The sequence below is a fragment of the Rhinopithecus roxellana genome, chromosome 3, assembly GCF_007565055.1.
Source record: "Rhinopithecus roxellana isolate Shanxi Qingling chromosome 3, ASM756505v1, whole genome shotgun sequence".
Classification (NCBI taxonomy): Eukaryota; Metazoa; Chordata; class Mammalia; order Primates; family Cercopithecidae; genus Rhinopithecus; species Rhinopithecus roxellana.
In genome coordinates, this window is record NC_044551.1 from 166,818,965 (window position 1) to 166,836,886 (window position 17,922).

Sequence of the window (17,922 nt, forward strand, 5' to 3'; positions counted from 1 at the left end):
CCAGGATAGCCCTGAGTTCCATCAGTAGCGACAAAGAACCACAGCTCCAGCCAACTCAGTCCTGTTCTGGAAGGGATCCTGGCGCTTTGGACAGATGTGGCTGATGCAGGCACCAGAGAGGAGAGCAAGTCCTGCTTGCAGAGGGTAACAATAAAGGTCAGACAGAACCAGTTCCTGATTCTGGCCTCGTCACTTCCTGGCTATGAGATTCTGGCCAAGTCTCACTGCCTCTCTGAGCCTCAGTCTACTCATCTGCAAAGTGGAGCTAAAGAACACCCATCTTGGAGGGCTGTGCCATAGAATAAGTGAGGAAGTGGCTGTATGGTTTCCATCATATACTAGCTGCTTGATGGACACTGGATAATCCCGTTATTCCAATAATCTCTATACTGCCCCAGGTACAAGAATGTACATGTTTCCAAAGGTGATTTCAGAGGCAGCCAGATGATTACGTTAAATGACAATGCCTTGGCTAGGGAGAAGGTTCATGTTTTCTCAATTCTCTTTCAACCTTCTGTAATTTAAAAAAGAATGCCCTAGAGAAGTAACACTTGTCTAACTTGCTTCCTGAGCAGGACGGGCTCTGCAGAGCCTCCGGTAGGCAGGTAACAGCAGCTAGTTAGATTTAAAAACATTTTCTGTTGTTGTTGTTGTTTTATTGTTTTTATTTTTTACTTTTATGGCAGGCACATGATACCTATTTGTTTTGTTTGCTTGTTTTTGAGACAGAGTCTGGCTCTGTGGCCCAGGCTGCAGTGCAGGGTGGGATCTCAGCTCACTGCAGCCTCCACCTCCTGGGCTTGAGATTCTCCCACCTCAGCCTCCTGAGTAGCTGGAATTACAGGCGTGCACACCATGCCTGGCTAATTTTTGTATTTTTAGTAGAAACGGGGTTTCGCCATGTTGCCCAGGCTGGTCTCAAACTCCTGGTCTCAAGTAGTCCACCTGTCTCGGCCTTCCAAAGTGTTGGGATTACAGGCGTAAACCACTGTGCCCAGCTGATAGCAGTTTTATGTTATGTTTGTGATACAAAGTTTCCTCTAAGATATATTGTGTTCAGAAGTTTAAAAAGTCAGGAATCCCTCTTATCACAGTAGGCAGCACCTCAGTCTCATAATGTGAAGAAGTTCAAAAGGTGAGTTGAAGAAAAAGATTAATAATAATATAAGTGGGTGGTGTACGACAGAATTCCAGAAGGAAAGTCTCAAGTGTTTGGAGCCTTGTAAATACTGCTGTTATGTTGCCCCCAGTTTAAAATACTACAGCATGGGCACCCACACGCACAAGTGTGTACATTTGCATGTGTGTTTGATTTAAGCTACGCCGTATGATGGTTAGTTACTACCTGAAGACCCCTCACTGAGAATGAACACTGGGGCAAGTGAAAGACTCTAATCAGAAGTCCATACTTCAGAAAAGGCTGCTTCAGGGCTTTAACTATCTTCATTGTGGATCAATACCACAACCTTTATTCATTAGCCTAACTGTTGTGAGAAAGAATTTTGTTTTTCTACTGGTGAAATGATCCTAGAAATATTCTCAGACACTCTGTCCCTTGCACAAACAGAACCTGGTGAACCCAGTACCGTATACCCTTCAGAACAGGGCCCTGGGTCTAGGATTTAGGGTTCAGCTTCTTCTTGAGGATTTTACTGTGAGACCACGGTTAGGATAAGCTGATCCTGCCTCTAGAATGTGGCTGCATCTGCCTTGAGGAATCATTCATGCAAAGAGATGTCAGACAGACAGCTGGGATTTCAAGGAGCTTCCAGAAAAACTTGAGTGGCTATTTATGAGGCGGCTTGATAATAAATGCTTGTAGGTGTGGCAGGATTCAGCTGAGTCATATTTTCATTGTCTTTTGACGAACAGAAGTTCTTAAAATTAATGTATTCAAATAAATCAACCTTTTTGTGCTGGGTATCCTTTTTGTATCTTTAGAAATCCTATACCTAGAGATTATAAATATATTTTCCTATGTTATCTTCTAAAACCTTTTGTGATATTGCCTCTTACATTTATGTCTTTAATTTTCTTGGAAATGATTTCATGTGTGGTGTGAGGCAGGGGTTAGTTATCTTTTTTGTTTTTTTTCCCATGTGGATATCCATTTATTGAGGAATGACCTGCAAGGTTGCCTTTGTCAGTGTCACAGTGTCCATCCAAATACACACGGATCTGTTTCTGGGTTTTCTATTTGTTTCAAGGGTTTGTCTATCCTTGTGCTAATACTGCACTATGTTAATTTAGTGTAACTTTACAATAGGTCTGAGAACAGAAAGTTTCTTCCATTGTAATATATACCTGGGAGCTAGCTTTGGGATATCATCTATAGCCCTCATCTATCTCTATTAGAGACTTTCATTTTCTACTAAAATAAAGTTAGTTGTGATAGATCAAATTGGCTTAAGTCGGTTCACAGCAATGTCAGTAACAGATACCTAAATGTCATGTAACAGCCTACGTAGTCTATAAAAGAAGCGGATCATTTCATCTCTCTCCAGGAGGGCAGTTCCCTTGAAACTGAGCCCAGGGAATCTGGCCAACCAAAACTCCAAATATCTGCTCTATTTATTATGTTTCATTAATAGAGGGGGTAGTAACTTCCACGTGGCTCATTTAACATAAGTAGTTTCCTCCCTGTGGTTAGCCCAGGTGAATTCATTATCTCTGTACCATTCCAAGCATCAGGCTGCTGCTATCCTGTATTACTCTCGGATTTTAAATTTCCTTTTCAAAACCAAAAGTCCAGGAGTTGGTGAAGCTCTGGGTGCAAGGAAAATCTGACTCTGGAGAGAAGTCAGGTGGGCTGGGGAAGAAGCAGAATAGGCTAATTCGGGCTGAGGGACAACAGATTCTGCGGAAGGTACGAACTGGAACTTCCCAGCTGGGCAAGGTGACCCTATAGTCCTTGCCAGTAGAGCCTAGACAAAAGAAGATCATCTCCAGCATTGGAATTTCAGGCTCTAGAGGTTTGGAATGGGACAAGGAAGAGCTGAACCTTCTTCTGAGGGCTGGCAGGCAACAGCAGTGCTAATGGCTGCCCCTTTGCCCCAGCCCTTCTTTTGTCATGAGATACTCAGCAGACAGAAGAGTCTGGGTTTATCTGGCTCTAAGAAACACACATTTGAATACTTAGGCTTTTTGAACTTTTACTTTCTTTCCTTTTTTTTTGAGATGGAGTCTTGCTCTGTCACCCAGGCTGGAGTGTAATGGCACGATCTTGGCTCACTGCAACCTCTGCCTCCTGGGTTCAATCAATTCTCCTGCCTCAGCCTCCTGAGTAGCTGGGATTACAGGTCCCTGCCACCACACCTGGATAATTTTTGTATTTTAAGTAGAGACAGGGTTTCACCATGTTGGTCAGGCTGGTCTCAAACTCCTGACCTCATGATGTGCCCACTTCAACCTCCCAAAATGCTGGAATTACAGGCATGAGCCACCACGCCCGGCCTTGCATTTTTTACTTTATCTTAGAGAGGCTATAAGTAGTATGTGAGTGTGGTGGCGTAAAAGGTTCAAGTCCAGCTCTCTAACCCTCAAACCTAAAATCTTACTGTAAGTAACTTTGTTGGGCCTCCACTTCCTCATCTACACAATGGGAATAATAAAACTTACTCCTGCCTAGGAGTTCAAGACCAGCCTTGGCAACATGGTGAAACCCCATCTCTATCAAAAAATAAAAGCAAAAACTTGGTACATGCTGGTGGTTCCAGTTACTCAGGAGGCTGAGGTGGGAGGATCACTTGAGCCTAGGAGACTGAGGTTGCAGTGAACCAAGGTCACCCTACTGTACTCCAGCCCCGGAGATAGAGCAAGACCTTGTCTCAAAATAATAAAAATAAAGCCTATTCCTCAAAGTTGTTGGAAAGATAAGACAAGGTCCCATTTGGCAAAGAGCAGACGCTCAATCAGGAGAGATTTTCTGAACTTCCTTGACATCTCCTGCCAAGAGAAGGATCATCTGTCCCCACACTGCCCCCTTTTGTTTAACACTTTTTTTGTAGAGATGGGGGTCTCACTATGTTGCCCAGGCTACTCTCAAACTCCTGGCCTGAAGCAGTCTTCCCACCTCAGCCTCCCAAAGTGCTGGGATTACAGGCATGAGCCACTGCGCCTGGACTAATACTTTTAAACAGATTCACTGTGGCATAATTTACATACCATAACATGTATCCATTATAGGTGCACAATGTCAACGATATTTGGTAAATTACAGAGTTGTGCAACAATCATCACGACCTAGTTTCAAAACTTGTCCATCACTTCAAAAATGTCCCCCAACCTAATCTGCAGTTCATCTCTGCCCATGTCGAATGAGCAGACCCCCAGGTCTGGGAAACCACTGTTCTGCTTTTTGCCTCTATAAATTTGCCTTTTCTGCACATTTCATATAAACAGAATCATACAATGTGTAGTTGTACACATCTGGCTTCTTTCACTCAGCATTATGCTTTGGAGATTCATCCAGCGTGTATCAGTGTGTCATTGCTTTATTTATTCATTTAGAGCTGGAGTCTTGCTCTGTCACCCAGGATGGAGTGCAGTAGTGCTATCAAGGCTCATGGCAGCCTCCAACTCCTGGGCTCAAGCAATCCTCCTGCCTCAGTCTTCTGTGTCCTGGGAGTACAGGCTCAAGCCACTGTGGCATGCTCCCAGTGCTTTTTATTGCCAAATAAAAAGATATGTCTATTGTATGGATATTATGCATTTTCTGTATCCATTCACCAGCTGATGGACTTGTGGATCACCTCTAGTGTTGGCTATTATGAATTAATGTTGCTATGAACATTTGCAGCCAAGTCTTTGTGAGGACATAAGTTTTCAATTCTCTTGAGTATATACCTAAGAGTGGTCATACGATAAGTTTAACTTTTGAGGAAACTGCCAAACTATCTTCCAAAGTAGCTTCTCATCTTTTTTTTTTTTTTTAGATGGAGTATTGCCCTTGTTTCCCAGGCTGGAGTGCAATGGCATGATCGCGGCTCACCTCAACCTCCACTTCCTGGGTTCAAGCGATTCTCCTGCCTCAGCCTCCTGAGTAGCTGGGATTACAGGCATGCACCACCTCACCTGGCTCATTTTGTATTTTTAGGAGAGACAGGGTTTCTCCATGTTGGTCAGGTTGGTCTCGAACTCCCGACCTCAGGTGATCACCTGCCTCAGCCTCCCAAAATACTGGGATTACAGCCTTGAGCCACCACGCCCAGCTTGTAGCTTCCTATCTTAAAGGCTCCAGTTGCTCCATATTCTCACCAACACTTGCTATTGTCTGTCTTGTTGATTATAAGCAACTCTAGTGGCTGTGTAGGTATCTCGTTATGGTTTTATTTTGCATTCCCATAATGATAATGATATTGAGCATCTATTCATGTGCTTACTAGTCATTCCTGTATCTTCTTGGGTAAAATTTGTACTGAAGTCTTTAAAATCAGGTTGTCTTACAATTATTGAGTTATTTGTGTATGTTCAATACAAATCCTTTATTGGATATATGATTAACAAATATTTTCTCCCAGTCCATGGTATACCATTTCTTTCTCTTTTTTTGAGATGGAGTCTCACTCTGTCCCAGGCTGGAGTGCAGTGGCACCATTTTGGCTCACTGCAACCTCCACCTCCTGGATTCAAGCAATCCTCCCACTTCAGCCTCCCAAACAGCTGGGATTACAGGTGTGCACCACTACGCCCGACTAATTTTTGTATTTTTAGTAGAGAAGACGTTTCACCATGTTGGCCAGGCTGGTCTTGAACCCCGGACCTCAAGTTATCTGTCTGCCTTGGTGCTCCAAAGAGCTGGGATTACAGGCGTGAGCCACTGGCCTGGCCATTTTGTTAATGGTACTTTTTGAAGTATAGAAATCTATAAATCCATTTAATTAAATCCAATTTTTATCAGTTTTTCTTTAAAGGCTCACACTTCTGGGGTCATAGCTAAAAACTCTGCCCAGTTCAGGATTGTGATGACTTTCTCCTATGTTTTCTTTTAGAAGTTTTATAGTTTCAGCTCTTATATTTAGCGTTATGATCCACTTTGAGTTGATTTTCATGCATGGTATGAGATAAGGGTCTAAATTCATTTTTTTTTGCATGTGTACAGCTGTTGAGGGCCATAGTGTTTTGCTCCCCACCCCCCATTCATATATTAAAGTCCTAACCCCCAAGCCCCTAGAATGTGAATATATTCAGAGACAGGATCTTTCAAAAGGTGATTTAAAGTAAAATGAAGTCACTAGGAATGTGCCTTAATCCAATATCACTGTGTCTTTATAGGAAGAGGAGAGTAGGACATAGCCAGGTACAGAAAAGACCTTGTAAAGACACAGGGAGAAGAGGCATCTCATCTATAAACCAATGAGAGAGGTCAGAGGGCCCTGCTGCCGAGACTTCCAGCCTCCAGAACCATGAGAAACTAAACGATGTTGTAAGCCACCCAGTTTGTGGTATTTTGCTATGCAGCCCTAGGAAATGAATGCAACAGGTGACTATCTCAACTGTTTGTTAAAAAGACTGTCCTTTTCGGCCTGGCATGGTGGCTCATGCCTGTAATTCCAGCACTTTGGGAGGCTGAAGTGGGTGGATCTCTTGAGGTCAGGAGTCCGAGACCAGCCTGGCCAACATATAGTGAAACCCCGTCTCTACTAAAAATACAAAAAAAAAAAAAAAAAAAAAAATTTGCCAGGCACGGTGGTGAGTGCCTGTAATCCCAGCTACTCATGAGGCTGAGGCAGGAGAATCCCTTGAACCCAGGAGGCGGAGGTTGCAGTGAGTCGAGATGGCACCACTGCACTCCAGCCTGGGCAACAGGGCGAGACTCCATCTCAAAAAAAAAAAAAAAAAAAAAAAAAAGACTATCCTTTTCCAGTGAATTGTCTTGGTACCTTTGTGGAATATGAACTGATCAAACATTTTGTAAGATTTTATTTCTGGACTCTCAGTGTTGTTCCGCTGATCTATATACCTATTTTTGTCAGTACCATACTATCCTGATCACCGTACCTTGTAGGGAGTTTTGAAAATGGATAGTATGGCTCCTCTAAAGTTGTTCTTTTTCAAAAGTGTTTTGACTATTCTGGGTCCTTTATATTTCCACATACACTTGAGGATTGGCTTGTCAATCTCTTTTTTTTTTTTTTTTTTTTTTGAGACGGAGTCTCGCACTGTCGCCCAGGCTGGAGTGCAGGGACCGGATCTCAGCTCACTGCAACCTCCGCCTCCCGGGTTTATGCCATTCTCCTGCCTCAGCCTCCCGAGTAACTGGGACTACAGGCACCCGCCACTTCGCCTGGCTGGTTTTTTGTATTTTTTTTAGTAGAGATGGGGTTTCACCGTGTTCGCCAGGATGGTCTCGATCTCCTGACCTCGTGATCCGCCCGTCTCAGACTCCCAAAGTGCTGGGATTACAGGCTTGAGCCACCGCGCCCGGCCGGCTTGTCAATTTCTATTAAAAAGCCTATGAAAAAGATTTTGACAGGGATTGTATTGAATATGCAGATTAATTCTGGGAGGAGTTACATTTTAACAACATTGAGTCTTCCAACCCATAAGTATGGAATGTATCTCCATGAATTTAGATCTTCTTTAATTTTCATGGAAATGTTTTGTAGTTTCAGTGTATAAATCCTGCACTTCTTTTGTGAAACTTATTTGTAAGTATTTTATTCTTTTTGATGCTACTGGGAGTGGGACTGTTTTCTTAATTTCACTTCTGGATTATTTGTTCCTAAGGTATAGAAATACAATTGCTTTCTGTATACTGAGCGTTTAATCCTGATCTTACTAAACTCATTTATTTGTCCTAGCATTTTTTGATGGATCTCTTATGATTTTCTACATAGAGAATCATGTCATTTGTGAGTCAAGAGTTACACTCTTTCCTTGCCAATCTGGATGCCTTTTCTTTCTTTTTTGTTTGCTTACACCGGCTAGTCCTCCAGTAAAATGTAGAACACACACGTGAGGGTAAACATACTCGCTTTGTTCCTGATCTGAGGGGGAGATCGTTCACTGCTCCATTTAAAAAACATTTCTTGCTATTCCTACTCCTCTCCCATCAGAATCGCTAGTGATTTTAACTTGGAGAAGTAAATACCAAAGGAAAACTGTTAAACTAAATAAAAACATGCTCCTTTCCTGACTACAGCCTCAAGTCAAATGAAATACAACCAAAAGGCAGGTCTCTTGTTATTTAGGACTAAAGCCGCTGCACCATCAAATAACAGGGGTTGGTTAAATAACTTTTGAAGCACGAATGTATAAGGGAATTCTATGCGGTCATTAAAAGCAGGCTTATGAGGATTTTTATTTTTTCTGAGATAGAGTCTTACTCTGTTGCCCAGGCAGGAGTGCAGTGGCGCCAATCTCAGCTCACTGCAACCTCCACCTCCCAGGTTCAAGTGATTAACCTGCCTCAGCCTCCCAAGTAGCTGGGACTACAGGTGTGCACCACCACACCTGGCTAATTTTTCTATGTTTAGTACAGATGGGGTTTCAACATGTTGGCCAGGCTGGTCCCAAACTCCTGACTTCAAGTGATCCACCTGCCTTGGCCTCCCAAAGTGCTGAGATTACAGGTGTGAGCCACCGTGCCCAGCCAAAAGGATATTTTAATAGCAGGGAAATTCTCACATAATTATGGCAAAAGAGAAAGAGCAACAAAATAACACATACAGAATGGTCTCAACATCATTACGAAATGCACATCAAGGTGGAAAGGAAATATGTAAAACCCTTAATAACTGTTGCCTCTAAGTTTAATGATAATGAGTGACTTTTCCCCCTAATTTCTTTACATTCCTTTGAATTGTATAAATTTTTATCGGTGAGCATCCTGTAGCCAGAAAAAGAAAAGAAAACAGAATACACCTACAGGGAAGACTGTGTGGGCATTTCTAAGCCTTACCTTACAGTATTCATCAATTGGTATCAGGCGTTTGACAGCCACGTCCCGGATGTGGCTTCGTCTGAAGAGAATCTTACCTGCAGAAGATAAGAGCAAAGACAGTGTTGTCAGGGAACAGGGACAAGCTCTCAGCAACCTGAGAGGATGTGGACATGGCTGTTCCTAGGGTAGGTCTGAGTGGTGCCAAAATTCCTGGCTGTGATCAAGGTACCCCTGCTGGACTTCCGCGGGGCTTGGATAAGGCCATGCGAGGTCCCCCTAAACCATGTTCACAGTTTTAACACAAGGGCTTGGGGGAATGGGAGCCACGGAGTAAGTTTTGGTGAGATAAGGGAGGCTGGAAACAACCGCAGAAGGAAGCCACTCCTACCTGATGAAGAAAGAAGGTTGGACCCGAGCATGTGAGGTCCTGTCCAACTCCAGGATTCTGGCTGGGTGAATAGTGCAGTGGACAAGCAGACATGCCCTCAGCAATAGTTCAGACTCCTCCCTTATCCTCATTCACCCTCTGCCTTTTCCTCATGTTCCCTAAACCCCCATGCTGAGCCCTCCCCTCTGCCCGGACACCTCCCCATGCAACCCCACCCACCATCCCTCATAGCGGTTAAGAGACGGCTCTTTCTGACTGCACACATTATTTATTTTTACAGCACTTCTTCTGTCCTACCAGTCATGTGCTCTGCACAAATAGGAACTGACTGTGTCTCAGTCCATTCTGTGACACTAATGTTTGATAAATGTATGAATGTGGCTTCCACCTGCAAAGATGGCAAATTCTTCCAGTTCCTTCCCCAATTAGTGTTCGTGAGAGAAGGGTTTCGAGTTTTCCTATTTCACCAAATATTAACTGAGAGTCCACAACCTGCTTCACAACATCCGAAACTCTGGGGCCTGGGGCTACCAATATGACACATGGGCAGAGAATGTGGGTCACAGGAAAACACGGGTATATACATGATGCCACTGGAGATCTCTGGAAATATCCAAGACATTGAAATGTCATGGGTGAGGTCTGTTTAAAGCAAATCAGTGGGTTCTCAAGAGTTTAGACAGGCTATCCTCTCTTAGAGAGATGGTGGTGAAGCATACGCACTAAAGGTTAAGACCACCTGGCTCACCATTCTGGATCTACCACAGTCGGGGGCAGGGGAAATCAGAAATAAGACATAAAGGAGGGCCAAACATATCGGGGATGGAGATGAGCACCTCTACCAAGCTCGTGCAGAGCGACCAGGGGGAATCTATGGGTAGGTCAAGGGGAAGGCGTGGGAGGACCACAGCTGCTCTGGAGAGCAGAACATGGAGACCTACTAAGAGCTCTCTCTATTTCTGGCCGTAGGAGGTTGGTTAAAAAGAGGAATTTGGGTCAAGAGCCTGGCAAGGTGAAGAGAGATTACTATTGATCTAAGATGGTTTCTGGTGAGATGGTTATCTCCATAGATCAAGCTCGGGCAGGCAGGGATAGGATGGCATAGAAAAGTCTAGTAAGTGTCGGGCGTGGTGGTTCACGCCTGTAATCCCAGCACTTTGGGAGGCCAAGGTGGGTGGATCACTTCAGGTCAGGAGTTTGAGACCAACCTGGCCAACATGGCAAAACCCCGTCTCTACTAAAAATGCAAATAAAAATAAGAATAAAAATCAGCCAGGCGTGGTAGCATGTGCCTATAGTCCCAGCTACTCGGGAGGCTAAGGCAGGAGAATCACTTGAGCCTGGGAGGCGGAGGATGCAGTGAGCCAAGATCACACCATGACACTCCAGCGTGGGTGACAGAGTGAGACTCCGTCTCAAAAAAAAAAAAGGCTAGTATAGTCAGAATTTTCATAATATGACAGAACTGGAAGGGATGTTGAAAAACAACCCTACTGACTTTTAAAGATTTGCAATGCAAAGTGGTAATAGAGATTTGCACCCTAAAAGACCATATGGCTAATTCAACATTTTAAACAACTGGACAACTTGCTCTGGTGCAAAAGGACACTATTGGGAAACTAGGTAGACACAGTAAATTAAAAAAAAAAAGAAAGCCTTTTTTTTTTCTTTCTGATTTTCACCAATTAAAAAAATATCTAGGCTGGGCGTGGTAGCTCACGCCTGTAATCCCCACACTTTGGGAAGTCGAGGCAGGTGGATAAGCTGAGGTCAGGAATTTGAGACCTGCCTGGCCAACGTGGTAAAACCCTGTCTCTACTAAAAATACAAAAATTAGCTGGCGGCGCATGCCTGTAATCCCAGTTACTCGGGAGACTGAGGCAGGAGAATTGCTTGAACCTGGGAGATGGAGGTTGCAGTGAGCTGAGATCGTGCCATTGCACTCCAGTCTGGGCAACAAGAGCAAAACTCTGTCTCAAAAAAAAAAAAAAAAAAAAAAAAAAAGTAGTTGAATACACATCACAAAGTTCAAGGTGCTTGTCTTTGAGTAATAAAGACAGAGAATTTTGGTTTTCTTTTTTACACTTTCTCCAAAATTTCTGCCATAAACATTTATTGCTTTTAGAATCAGAAAATTTTCATGTCATTAGCAAAAAAAGTAAATGAGGCAGGGAAGTGGGAAGCGGTTTGCAATTGGATTTCCCTGGAGCCGATGATCTTACTCACTGAACAGGTACAGTCTCTGTGTAAGGCCTTTCTGTGCCACGCTTTGGGGCTAGCGGGGAGCAAGAAGGCTGTGGCCTGCCCTCCTGCTGCTCATAGCTGGTGTTTCCCAAAAGCAGGGGAGGGGGGACCCTGCTGGAGTCTGGGTGGGGCAATGCTTCCCTGGACTGGAGGCTCCCACCCTGCAGGATGTTTAGCATCCTTGGTTCAAATCCAGATGAAGCTGGTAGCCTTCCCAACCCCACCCCACCTCCAGTCATTGTGACAATCAAATACTCCCTATCTCCATTTTATTGTCCTTGTAGGTGGAATTACTTGCAATGTAGAACCCCAGCAGTGTCCTGAGCCTTCAGGAAAAACAAGGAATGTGTGCCTATGAAGAGAAATCCTGCCCAGCAAATGTTCCGTAATTTATTTCTCAAAATGGGAGACAAGTCCCTAATCAAAACTATTTTGGTCCCCTTCAGGTATAATTTTTCTTCTGTAAAACAGGGGAAGGGTAGAGGGTGGGTGTACAGGTGTCTTACTGAAAAGGTCGTGAACAGGCTCAAAATATCTCCACCCTCATGGGGCAGCGCTGGCCCATGACAATAGGCACAGGCCTGTCCTGAGGCTGCCATCCAACTAGACACTAAAGCTGAGGATCCATCCAAGGACAGGTCTACAGGAATTGAAAGGGAACAGAAGACTCAGGCGCCTTCAGCGTTTCCTGAGGGGGCAACTCCAGGACATAAGTGTCATTCCTATACTTGTGTGACCTCAGTGGGACAGGAATCTCTCGGTGCACGTCTGGTGTCCTGCCAGCAACAAGGGCAAGATGCCCTGTGGCAGCAGTGGGGCCTGCTGGAGAGGCCACAGGCTCTGCAGTCCATGAGGCCCTGGCCAATCCTAGGGGGAATTTTGGGGAATGCATTTACCTCCCGGAGCCTCAGTCTCCTCATCTGTGAAATGGGACAGCAGCCCCTAGCTCTTAGAAGCCATCTCCATGACACCCAGCACAGGGATGGCCCTTAGTAGGTGCTTGCAAAGGGGAAATTACTTATTATTTTTTTACTTTAGATGATTCATGCACTCTGCAATTCAGAGCGCACGCTCCTTCCTCAACTCCCAGCTTTCTTAAACCTGCCTCCAGTGGGCCAATTTGTCATTTACCCACAGCAGAGGCCGAGTTGTGGCTCAGGTTCTGGCCATGGGGCAGAACCGTGAGGCCAGCAGTAGGCATGGGAGCCAGCGCCCCCTTGGCCAGGGCCTCCCTGGTGAGGTGCCGTGGGCAGCGGCCCTGGCCTGTGCCTGACGGGAGGTGTTTCTGTGTGCATCTCAGGGAAGGAGGGTGAGCCGGCTGCCTTCCTGGAGTGGAAAGGGTGTTCAGAGGCGAACACAGCCTTTGGTGGGAACGGTCGGCTTTTGTTTTCCACTGTGGAGGAAGGCCAGACTGTAATTCCTATTTTTCAGGCAGCATCTTCTGCCAAGTTGGCTTCCCCAGCTCCTGCTGGGATGGAAAACTGTGCAGGCTGCTCTCCCCTCCCCCGCCTTTGTGCTAACATGAGACTTGCTTTTGTTCTGCTGACGCGGCAGTCTTGGCAGAAAACTGACCCCTAGGAGAGGGGGCGCTTCTCTCGTGCTTCCCTGTCTTGGCCTCACCCTCGGCTTCGAGGAAAAGCTAAGAGGTGGCTCAGAAGGAGTGGTCTGGGGTCCTGGGGCCCAGCGGGGTCCTGGGGCCTAGCAGGACCTCTCCAAGCCACAAGTGGGTGCCTTGAGAAGAGACCAAGTCCCTGGGAACAGCCGTTTCATTAATTCTCTGGTGGAGAAGGATTACGTAACCATGAAAGCTTTTAAGAGCTTGGGAGAGGGTCGGCTCAAGTTCTTCTCCGTCTTGGGTAGTTCTCCAGAGCTGGTTTTGTCTTTTATCCAGTAAAGAGTTAGAACTCACTGCCTTCCTTTCCTTTCTTGGTGAAAAAAACCTGCATTTGGAGTCCAGTTTACCTTTAATATCCAGAATGATCATTTAAGGAGGACACTAACACGTGAAACCAAGAGATTCCGAAGGCATGTCCCAGGACCCTGTTTCTGCCTTTACCAAGAATCTACTATGTGGCAGGAACTGGACCTTGTGAAGCAGGGGTCACTGTCCTGTTTTTAACAGATGTGGAAACTGAGGCTCAGAGGGGGATGTCGCTTGCTTGAGGTCACAGGCTAGTCTGTTTGACTCTGGAGCACACGCTTTGGAGCGCTGACATTTGGCTGCTGCAGTTGGCCAGCGGGGTTTTCTCCAGCAGGAAAGAAAATTCCAGCATGGTTGTACACTTTGCCAGTGGAGGAACTACAAATGTTAGCTTTTTTAGGTAAAGGATTCTCCCAGTGGAGGAAGCCTGGCAAACACATGTGCCCTGTCTCTAAACCCATTCAGTGACAGTAATACCTGAAAAACCCACTATGTTCTGGACTAGGGGGTTGAGAGACTGGCACTTGTGTGACCCAGGGAGTCCCCCCCATCTCTAGACCTGTTCCCTTTGCTGAAAAAAAGATACTTTTTTTTTTTTTTTTTTTGAGACAGAGTTTCGCTCTTTCATCCAGGCTGAAGTGATGCGATCTCGGCTCACTGCAACCTCCACTCCCTGGGTTCAAGCCTCAGCCTCCCCAGTAGCTGGGATTATAGGTGCCTACCACCATGCTCAGTTAACTTTTATATTTTTAGTAGAGAAGGGGTTTTGCTGTGTTGGCCAGCCTGGTCTCAAACTTCTAACCTCAGATGATCCACTCACCTTGGCTTCCCAAAGTGCTAGGATTACAGGAGTGAACCACCATTCCTGGCCTTGAAAAAGGATCTAAAGGGCCCGTCCAGCTCTAAATATCTATGACTTAGGGTGATTGTCAGATTGCTGATTTTCAGTATATAAAAATCATCATAGTAAGTGCTTGATGGCTGTTAGCAACCTGCCCGGCATTTACAGAATCATCATAACAACTTCATCTTTTTAGTACCATTATTATCTCCAATTTGCAAATGAAGTCATCTACCCAAGGTGACAGAGTTGGTGAGGGGGGCATGGTGGGATTGGAACCCAGGTTGTCTGACTCAGGCACGAATTTTGAAGCCAGCCATACCTGTGTCTGAATTCCAGTTCTGCCATCTGTGCAAGCGCCTATAGGTTTCCTGAGCCTCAATTTTCCTCATCCGTGAAATGGGTGCAGTAATGCCTACGCTGCAGGGCTGCTCTGAGGACCAAACGAGGTAATGAAAGTAAAGCACTGAGTGACCGGCCCACAGTAGGGAGCTATTATTATACTTGAAGCAGTAACACTGGTTTGGGTAACCCCTCTCTTTGAGCTGAAGCCGTTATAGTATGCTTTGGTAAGAATTTGGGGGGATGGAGACTGACTGCCTTGGGAACAGAGACTAGATATAACTGCATTAAACGCTACACAGCAGCTGGTGTGCTGTGTGTTAGCTGTGTGAGGTAGGTTCATAAACTTTCTAAAATATCCCCCAAAGATGTGCTGCCCTAATCCCCAAAGTTTGTGTATGTGACGAGCTATTATACGCCTTCCGTTCACTTCAGAAGAGGGAGATTATCCTGGATTAGTCAGGTAATAATCGTATGGGTCCTTAAAAGCAGGCAGCTTTCCCTGACTGGTAGCAGAAGGCAAAGTCAGAGGGATTTGAAGGCCAAGTGAGATTTGCTGCCCCACTGTTGGCTGGGAGATGGAGAGGGCTGTAGGGAGACCCCCTGAAACTATTGGTATGGAATAAAAGATGAAATGGTCCTGATTATTGTAAATACAAAGTTGCATGCAGGATTGTGTAAAGACAATGCCAGGTTGGACTGTCAGAATGAGCCAAGAACGCGTGACGTGCTTCCCCCTGCAGGGAGCCTATGAACGGACGCGCAGTCAGGGAGGTTTCACATCACCAAGATTCCTATCCCAGAAAAGCAAATGTTCATAGCTCTGGGAATGGAATGTGACCCTTGTGGAGAGCCTATAAATGGACGCATGAGGGGCGCCTGTTCATATGGATACGATAGGGCTATAAACACCCTCATCTTGCCATGGCTCTACTAGGCCTCTTTAGGGTTAAGGCATACTTCCTTCTGAGAATTTCTGGTCTAACCAGTTGTCTAGCTTCACGTCCTGTTCCTATGGATTGTTTGTAACCAGCTTTTGCTGCAACTGTTACTGCTGATTAATATCTTGCTAATCATAGGTTATGGAAAGACTGTGTTCCTGTTTTAAGGCTCTGTTAGAAATTACTGATGCATGCACTATATTGTAAATTCTCATCTCTGTATACTACTGTACTTCTGCATACAGATGTTATGTTAAAGAACTGCTTCATCCCCATGTGACCATCTCACCCCATAATCAAATGACCCTAAATCCCTCACTAACCTACCTCTGCCCTCACTAAACTTAATAATAAATGCTGGTATATCCAGTGCATTGGTGGCATTGTGGGACCAGAAGGCGGTGACCCTCCTGGACCCAGCTTTCATTATCTTGTGTGTGTCCATTATTTCTCGACCTGCCGATCCGCCTGGGAACAAAGAGAGAGCCCCGTTGCATTGCGGGCTGCTGGCCAGATCCTGCAATAGAGGGCTCCTGTGATGAGGGATGTGGGAAGCTTTTAGAAGCTGAGAGGGTGACAGCCAGCAAGGAAACAGATCTTGGTCCTACAGCTGTGACAAAATGAACTCTGCCAACAATCTACGTGGAGGCTGGAAGTAGACTTTTCTCTAGGTCCTCCAGATAAGAGCTTGGCTCAGCTGACATCTTGACTTCAGCCTCATGAGACCTTGAGCAGAACCCACTTGGGCCAAAAACCCTGCCTGGATTTTTGGCCCACAGATCTGTAAGGTAACACTTGGGTGTTTTAAGCTATTAAATTGGTAGTAATTTGTTATGCAAGAATAGAAAACGAATACCATAGTTATCGAAACAGAAAGCACTCACTAGAAAAACTTTCTGAGCTTGAATTAGTCCCATTTTAGAGATGGGAGAAACTGAGGATCCCAGAGGTAAAGGGTCTTCTCAAGGTCATTCATCATCTAGTAAATGGTGTAGCATCTAATGCCAAAACCCAAGCACTTAGTCATTAACCCACCTATGCCTAGTGTTCCATTATTGCAACATTAAGCCTGTGGGAGTTATTTATCTATTACTGCTCAAGGTCACTGCCAAGGTCTGATTTTTCACTCATGCAAAAATACAAAAAATTGCAACCTCCGGCATAAATGGGTTAATGTCTACAAATGGCTGAGATTCTGGTCAGTGGGATGGTGTCCCCTGATAAAGGAAGACAAGCTGATAAACTGTCCCAAGGGCTCTGGGAGCTGTACCAGAGCCCCCAGTGTCCCAGTCTGAGAGCACCCATCTCACCTACCTGGCAGAAAGGGGATGATCCGCTGCTTGGGGTCCTTCTGTCCTCCTTCCATGGGAAATTTGTCCAACATCTGCATCTAAGTGGGGGGAGAATACCAAAAACAAAAACCTTTCATAATGCAAGAAACACCATCTAGGACATTTTAAAGGAATATGTGAAATATGTGATGTGATATACAAAACGTTCACTTCATTCAGCTTTCCAGAAACCCACACTAATGGGAAAGGCAATTTCAGTTGGACTAGAAAGCCCATGAAAACGATGTTTATATCCACAAATGCCAGATTTGTGAAGGCTCAGAGTCAGGAGCGACCATTCCCGGCTTTCCTGGGATTCTCCATCCACAGTATCTGAAACGTGAACAATACCCTTAGGGCCACCAGGATTTCATGGACAGCAGGTCATCCTGCTCCTAAGAATTGCTGGGTTGAGGTAAGGAATAAATCACTAGCATCCAATCAATGTGGTTAGGTTCATGCTTATGAGAGCACTATACTCCCCTGACACAGGAAGAGCTCCCCAGGTCAGCTCAACAGACAGCTTTGGGCCTGGCTCTGTGCTAGAGGAACAGGGTACAGCGAGGAAAAGATTCCTAATCTAGAGAGGGGACGAGAAGAAAGTTGATCATTAAAAGGTGGTGTAAACAGAGGGAGGTGTAGGCTGCTGTAGGGGTACAGGAGCAAGAGGGCAGAGTCCCCAAAACAAAAACCTTTCATAGTACCATAAATGTATCTCGGAACGCTTCAGGGACTTCATGTGAAATATCAGATTTGGCATACAAAATTACAAGGATCTGCTGCTTACTCCCCATGTGGTCTTAGGGAGGTGACAAAACCTTTTGGGGTCTCATCTTTAAGTCTGCCATAGGGACACCAACTTGCAGCATTATTTTATGGACTGAAGCTGGGCTGGGAAGTCATTAACGCTGTCGTCAAATATTTCTGGTTCTTCTTCTGAGCACATGGTAGATTTGTACTTTCCTCAGTCCCTTGAAGTAGGATGTGGCCATTCCATGTGAGCTAGAGACATGTGTCACTTCAGGGTGGA

The 17,922-nt window shown here is 45.2% G+C and overlaps 1 protein-coding gene across 2 annotated transcripts in view; it reads right to left on the minus strand.

Moving 5' to 3' along the window:
• The window catches only part of SH3PXD2B (SH3 and PX domains 2B), a 118,916-nt gene that overhangs the window by 53,894 nt on the left and 47,100 nt on the right, over positions 1 to 17,922 (minus strand). For both annotated transcript variants that reach the window (XM_030927873.1, XM_030927872.1), the window contains exons 3-4: positions 16,876 to 16,951; positions 8,903 to 8,979 (exon numbers count right to left, since the gene is read on the minus strand). In XM_030927873.1, coding sequence (XP_030783733.1) covers positions 8,903 to 8,979; positions 16,876 to 16,951 — 153 coding nt within the window. The remainder of the gene's footprint in view (positions 1 to 8,902; positions 8,980 to 16,875; positions 16,952 to 17,922) is intronic.